This window comes from Plasmodium fragile (assembly GCF_000956335.1).
Source record: "Plasmodium fragile strain nilgiri unplaced genomic scaffold supercont1.4, whole genome shotgun sequence".
NCBI lineage: Eukaryota > Apicomplexa > Aconoidasida > Haemosporida > Plasmodiidae > Plasmodium > Plasmodium fragile.
In genome coordinates, this window is record NW_012192584.1 from 443,872 (window position 1) to 451,498 (window position 7,627).

General features: G+C 39.8%; 2 protein-coding genes across 2 annotated transcripts; one reads left to right on the plus strand and one right to left on the minus strand.

Moving 5' to 3' along the window:
* Positions 1-388: 388 nt before the first annotated feature.
* On the plus strand, positions 389-4,701 carry AK88_00546 (uncharacterized protein; the record flags this gene model as incomplete). The annotated part of the gene is made up of 15 exons (XM_012478194.1): positions 389-458; positions 577-690; positions 940-1,183; positions 1,505-1,758; positions 1,921-2,009; positions 2,160-2,296; positions 2,395-2,499; positions 2,656-2,767; positions 2,883-2,956; positions 3,162-3,217; positions 3,379-3,563; positions 3,757-3,927; positions 4,088-4,195; positions 4,318-4,440; positions 4,591-4,701. The coding sequence occupies 15 exons, from the start codon at positions 389-391 to the stop codon at positions 4,699-4,701; spliced, it is 1,953 nt and encodes a 650-aa protein (XP_012333617.1).
* Positions 4,702-4,933: 232 nt separating this feature from the next.
* Positions 4,934-6,263, minus strand: AK88_00547 (uncharacterized protein; the record flags this gene model as incomplete). The annotated part of the gene is made up of 2 exons (XM_012478195.1): positions 4,934-5,116; positions 5,262-6,263. 2 exons carry the CDS (start codon positions 6,261-6,263, stop codon positions 4,934-4,936), a joined length of 1,185 nt encoding a protein of 394 aa, XP_012333618.1.
* Positions 6,264-7,627: the final 1,364 nt, after the last annotated feature.

A 7,627-nucleotide genomic window follows, 5' to 3' on the forward strand; every position in this document is an offset into this window, starting at 1 on the left:
AAAAAAAAAAAAAAAAAAAAAAGACATCGAAAAGTGTACCTACAACGATTGGTACGTGGTGAACAACTGTTTGTTTCTGTCGGCACTTAGGTGATTTTATTTTGTGTGGCTTTGCGCACTATATATTTTTCTTTTTTCTGTTATTTTTTTTGCGCTTCCCACACACTTGTTCGACAGACTTCCCAGTTGGACGGAAGGAAAAAAAAGGAGCTTCTCCACATTTCCGCGTAAATGAACGCACTTAAAAAAAACTTATCCCCCTTTTAAAAACAAACCAACTTTGCGTTCAGAATGAAGAGGGACATATCCCATGTGTAATATGAATCATTAAAGTACCCCATTGCTATTTATTTGTTTTGCCAAACAATGACCCCCACTGTTTGTAAAAATGAATATGCTGAACAAAGACACCATTTTGTTAAAAACGAAAAAATTAAAAAATCTATGCGAGCATGAGGGTAAGGCTATTGCGTACGTGTACGCACATGAACATGTAGACATGCAATTCCCCGCTTGTGTCCTAACTAGACAAAGGCTTCATTCTCCTTTTTTTTTTTCTCTCTCCCCCTATGATAGAAAACATAAACAGTCAGCATTTAAAGGCCCTAATAGAAATATTAGAATACTTCTTCGAAAAATACAATGATTTTTTTTTATCGTCCGTAGTATGGGAAGTGGTGGACAAAATGAGTAATTTTTTCATTATGGTTGTGTGCCCTGTGCTAGCTTGAGGCATACTTTCATTTTTGTTTTGCCTCTACGCAATGCATCGCCTCTTGTATTGAAGAAAATGAACACATGTAGTCATTACATGTGAACACATTCAGGTGTACAAGCTTCTGTGTATTTATATGTATGAACCCACGATAAGGCTAGACTATAATCACACACTTGGTTCAAATGCAAATCTGCTTCCTCTCTCATTTCCCTGTCTCGTAGTAATACTTGAAAACACCATTGAAGAGAAGAAAAACATCGATGTGGACTTAAGGACCTCCATCAAATTTTGCGAATTTATTTTCAACAAATTAATTGCGTACACCAATTATGAAAGTGATAACCTGAAGTACTTTTTTAGCTTCAGTTTTTTGCGGCGCCACCTCTGCTCCGTATTAAGCTCTTTTCTAAACTGTAGCAGTTCGTCTTTCCGGAGGAAAGTAGAGTCGTCCTTCACTACAGAGCTGTAAGATGATTTCGGGGGCGGCGACCCATAAAGTACATATGTGCGTTTCTGTTGGTGTGTAAAGGCCTTCCAGAAAATGTGCCCCCACCCCCACGTGTGACATGTCACGTAACATGGATGGATCTAGACGTCCCCACCACACGTGAATTGTGATACAGCAGTACAAAGCGAATCGTTTGTTGGGTTGATCTGCCTCCTTGCATGTACATGTACCATCCTACGTCCCGTGCGTACGCGTTCACATGGGACAATCACGTTCCAGTCCTTCCTCTCCACGAACCACGTCTACACAACTTATTTCCTCCCTTTTCTGTTCGTCAGATTAACCCTAACAAAGCAAATTTTCGAAACGATAAAAGTTGAAAATGATCTGGAGCTGAAGGTCTGTTATACAGAATTTGTGTGGAGGTCCTTCAGAAGGATCGACTTTGCAACATTCAACATCAAAGGGTTGCATGCAAATATAAACACGTTAGAAAAGTTGAAACATTTTAAGATTTTTAAATTCGATGAGGAATGCATAAATTGGCTCAAGGAGGAAAACTACATGGACAGAAAGATCGTCATTGAAGATGGTTAAGACGTTTGTTCTTTCAGGGTTCAGGGGGGGGAGAGTGTTTCCCACACTTGGGCTCTAGTTTGGATTATCCCCAGATTGCCTTCACACAAAATTACACATTTTTTGTGCGCTCCTCGCATTTTACGTTCCATCCATTTTGCCCACCCTTACCACTTAGGACACTTCACCATAAGGGGAAATGAAAAATGCGTGAACAAAGACTTCATCCTCTGCTACTTGGGGAAGTGCTCCATATTTTTGTACTACGTACTGCCCCAAAACCGCCAAGCAGAACATAGCGGAAGAGGCCCAACGCACCAGAGATATAGCGTACCCGCATAAGTACGCACGCTCATGTATACCTGTGCATATATTCATGCACATGAGCGTATTTTCCCTCCGTGTTCGCTACCTCAGGACAACCCCGAAGAAGATGAAAAATGCAAAATAGAGGTCCCGTACTACCACATCACTTCAGTGCACTTTGAGGGCAAAAATGTATTCACCCTGGACTGCAAAGCTATCATAGACCAGACGAACATATTCAACCTGTGGTAATGGCAGTTCGCTGATCGACCCTTTGCCCACCTCCCCACAGCGTCACCGGGCAACCACTTCACCCGGGTAACTTCTTCACCGCTTAACCGTTCAGGGGGCAAGACATAAGGGACGCCGTTGACTACGAAAGCGTCAACAAGTTCAGCCTATCGCTAGACATCAAGAAAAATTCGAAGGACGTGAGGAGGTTCCTAGACAAGTAAGAAAGCTACACAAGAAAAAAAAAAAAAACAAGAAAAAATCACAAACTGATCGAGCATGCAGAGGTAGATATACGCATGAGTGTGCACCAAAATAATCCTATGTGTGAAAAAATCTTCTACTCCTTTTTTATTCACCTTGCTGCCCACATAAGAATTTCTGTGAAACTAAAAAAAGAATCGAAAAACAGCAAGAGGGAAGATCACCAGAAGAGTCGTCATGATAAGGAAAAGAAGGACGACAGTGATGCAACAACTCTTTCTAGCGTAATGCCACAAAGGGATAGAAGACGGATGATAATAATAATTATAAAGCGAAACGAGAAGCCTAAAGTGAAGACATAAACCTTCCTTTCTCTTTATCTCTCTTTTTCCATTTTAGGAAAACGACGCAAAGGAAAAACTAGACGACCAGCTATTCTTATCCAATTCATCTAACACGGACCAGGACATAAGGTATAGAGAGGAACGTTCCATTGAAGCGCCAACTGTATACGGCTGTACGGGCGTCTGTGCAAATGAAGGGGAATAAATATATATATATATATATATATATATTGCAAGGGGCTCCTGATAACACATCATACCAAATGTGCATACGTCATGTTGATAATTTTCCCCTAGAGGAAAGCCGCACTAAAAAATTGATTAACCCTTTCAGCGACAAACAGGCTAGACATGGTTCGAGGAAAGGAGGAAAAGCGTCAAAAGGTGAAGGTTAGAGGGAACAAAGTGCGCAGATTTAAGACCCACCGAGGGGGGGGTACAAAACTGGTATAGTGTTGTACCCCAGGCAGATTCCTCTCAAGGATGGAAACGAACCCTAAATGTTATGGGCACTTTTCACGCATGCATGCTACCACTATTTCATGAACCAGAGAAGAATATGAAGAAAAAGAAAAAAACAAAAAAAAAAGAGACAAAGGATGACAAAATAAAATATGAGATGTCGTCAGATGAGAAAAATTATATTAAGGGGTACAAAACTGAAAGGGATGTGAAGAAAAAAACGGACAGTGAAAGTCCTCTTGGGCATTACAATTTGGGGGCAAAAAACTCGCAGGTGCGCCAGCAAATAAATGGAAAAAAAAAAAAAATTGGCTGCTTCTTCCTTTTTAATGGGTGGAATTATTGTCCTGTCGTGACCTATTGGGTGTGTGCCAAGATTGGGCGGGCATGAGGACACAATGAATAAATCATCTACATGATCCTCCGAACCTTTTCCCCCAAATCGTCGCCCCCTTTCCTCTGTGCAGACCCACATGAAAAGAAAGAACGCCCAGGAAAGGGATAGCGACACCGAAGTTATCATCCAGAAAATTATTTCCCGCCATAACGAAAAAAAAGAAATTTTTAAAAAGGCCCTAAAGCAGGGCTTTTCCGATGCTCTCAAAGAAATAGACAGCGACATTAAAGCGCTGGTCGAGGTGCGTGCCGTAAAATTAGAGATGCCCCAAATGGGCCAAATGAGAAACGGCAAAAGTGGTGGACTAAACAGACGCGCCACCATAATTTTGTGTCAAGTTGCTAACGTGCAAAAATGACAAAACACAAAGATACAAAAAAAAAAAAAAATTTTCAATGCAGAAACAAAAATGTAGGAGGCACGAATTTCACAAAAAATATGAAAAGAAAAAAAAGAACATGATAACCATTATGGAGAAAGATATAAGCATGTTGACCAAGGAGATAAATGTAACGATTTGCGTCACGGAGCTGACGTGTGGGATTCCTCAACGTGTATTACCCCACACCGCATATGCGCATGGTCACCCTCATCACAACACACATATATACACATGTTTCCTCCAAAATAGGCTTTAACTGAGTCCTTGAAGAAAATTGGCGTAAACAAAAATGAAGTGCTGAAGCTGCATGAGGAGGGGAAGTTCATCTTATCATCCAACGAATTGTTACAAAAGAGCCAAGCAATTATCAAGGTATGTATTCATACGTGTTGTAAACGCATGCTTCGACAGGCACAACATGCTGGGCATCATTTTTTCACAAGTGCTCTACTGGGGCAGGTCCACGCATATGTACTCATGCGTATGACGCGCAACTTCCTACTCTCCCTTTTTTTATTACAGAGGGTAAAGGAAAATTTGCAGAAAATGAATAGTGATATAATTGGAAAGGAAAAGGAGTACAACAAGAGAAAGAAATTATGCTTTAAGGCCTTGGCCACGGCATATGAATAGCTGAAAATGGAGGATACCTGCTCACACGTTCCATCCTGGAGCTTCTACATTTGCGCAGTTGTCCAACTTGTTGGATTCATTTTAAGGTGGCGCCCTGAAATGGGTGATCCCCATTTATATACCTTTACACGTTTAGGCATTATGTGCACATGCTCAGTTACTTCTGCCTCTACTACAATATCTGCTACATCTTCTTCTACAACTTCTTTTCCTCCGCGTGAACGTTTGGGTCTCATAAGGTGATGCTGTGCCCCGGCTGTAATGTAACAAAGTTAATTTTTTCCTTCCGTTCACTTTCGTACATAGCCAAGCGATTCCACAACTCCGTGGTAGCTTCGTTGTACTTTTCCCCGCCTAAGCAGAAAACGTCCATGCCCACGCCCAGCGCAGCTTTGCTCTTTAAATCGAGGTGACTCTACGGGGAGGTGAAATAATAAGGGGAAAATATGAACACATATATATACGTGTGTGTGTACGCATTTTACATGCCCATTTTACACGTGGAATGCGCATGTGGTGAGAGTCATGCTGGATAGGGACGGGCGAGAATTACTACTCACCTGTATGGCCTGCTCAGGGGACATGTGAAAGTGGGCATATAATGCACTGGGCTTGTAAATGCCAATGGGTAAGATGGACAAATCGATGGTTTCCTTTTTTAAAATAGTGTTAACAAAACTTTTGATCTGCAAAAAATGATTCGAATACGCAGAATGCCCACTATAAAAAATGGTTGCCTTCGTTTTATTATCATGTATTAAGAAGGACCCTGGAAGGTAAACATTTTTGTCCACAATATACCGATGACTATTTGTTAAGGTGGGTAAATAGTAAAAGGATAAATTTTCAAATTCTAATTTGTTAAACCAATTTAGGGGATACACCACAGGGAAATTTCTTTTAAATAAATATCTTCGAATGTTCATACCACCAATAACTATGCTGTTATCTCTGAGTACAATTTTTTTGAGTGTACTTTTGTCCATCGTATCAAATCGGTTGTTGCTGAGCAGGATGAAGTCAATACTTGGTAGATGCTCGAAACTTATTCCTGCCTTTACTGTTCTTTTCACACCCACTAGGTTGAAGAGACCAATTCGGTTAGACAATACTGGATCTACTAAAATATTAAAATTGGCCATTTGAATTAAGATACTCATGTGTCCAATGTATATAACGTTGAATTTTTTATTTTGCAATTGTTCTTTTTTTTTTATTTCTAGGGGTGTCACGTAGGATATTCCTTGTGGCCATATGGCGTTCGTCTCCTCGAGCTTGTCGTCATGTGTATGTTCTCCATTTTTACCAGTTCGATTGTCTACATCGTGACTGCTTTGGCATGCCAAACCGAACTCGTCTGCTACGCCATTGGTGCTGATTTTTTTTATTCGGTTTTTCTCTATCACATTTTTTCCGCTCAGTAGTGTGTGCAGCAGGGGAGAATAAATGTAGCGGTCAAAATAAAAGAAAAAAAACGCCGCCTTTTTTTTTAGAGTCAAATGTGGAGTTAAGACATTGTTGTGGGTGCAATAGGGTAAAAGCAAGTTTATTAGTTTTTTCATTTGATCTTTTTTTATTTTTTTTTCCCTGAGGGAGGTATTTGTTAGAGAGATCTTTTACACAATTACATCTTCATGTGGGTAACGCGTACCACACGTGTGTTGCTTGTTCTGCTGTTGGCAGATTTGTGGTGCAGTGCAAAGTGATGCTCTCCGCTGGGCGATTTATTTTTCTTTTTCTTTTTCGCGGCACATGGAGCTTAAGCAATGAACGCATCTTTTTGTGTCCTCCATGTAACGCTGTATAATCGGCGAATATTTCACAGGAACGACGCTAAATATGTGCTATAGAGGGAGTTCCTTTTTTTTTTCTTCTTAGCCTTCACAAACTTATGTTGTATTGCAAAACTATTTGTACGTATAACCCTAAATGGTAATTTTCCCCATGTGGCTGATTTTTTTTTTTTTTTATATCTTGCAGTAACTGTGCTAGCTACTTTTCTTTCCCTTTTGTAAAATTAAAGAACATGTACAAAGGGGACAAGATGTTAGCCTCTATAAGCGTGCCACATATTATATAGTGAAAACTTCCCCTCTTTTTAAAATAACAAATTTGAAGAGGTTAAATGTTGGATGCAATTAATACTAACCTGACCGAGCACCGTAAGAACATGTACACAAGCCGATTTTTTTTTTTTTTTTTTTTTTTTATTTGCATTATTGTAATGCGGAAAGGGGAATACTTTTTTTTTTTTTTTTGTGTAGAGATTACAAAAGCACAACAAGCAGATTAAAGCATCGTAGCATATTTAACAAAATGCGAAGATGCAGAAAAAAAATGAGGTCCAATCTTAAGAAAAGTGAATATACAATTTGGATTTGCTCCCAGATCTGCTGTTCCATTGTGGCACACCTCACATAAGCGTTACGAAAAAAAAAAAAAAAAAAAAATGAAATACACATATGACAGGCTAAGGGAAAAAAATAAAATGCACATTAACATATACCACTAAAGGAGAACCACCCTGGAAGGACATGTTCGCACCAGCTTACCTATGCAACAGTGTGTGAAAGAGCAACAATGGCATATATTCACACGTGGGTGACGTATTCCTGCCCTTACAGACAGGTGCATAATTTCGGTGTACACATTATGTGAAAATCGGCCACACTGTGAAGTGGTGAAAAAGTCTACTCGTGAAACTTCTTGTTGGAAAAATTTTATAGCACTGCATCTGGGAATGAAAATGCACACATTATATTTTTAAACGTTTTAACTCTTTCCCGTTTTGTTCTTCGATCCTTCGGTCAGGGACTCATGTTGCGATGCCGGTTTTGCATGCTCTAAGTTTCATGTTTTACGCTTCCGTCCTCGTTCCTTCTGTCATCGTCTTCCATCTTCCATCTTCCTTTTTTTTTTTTTTTTT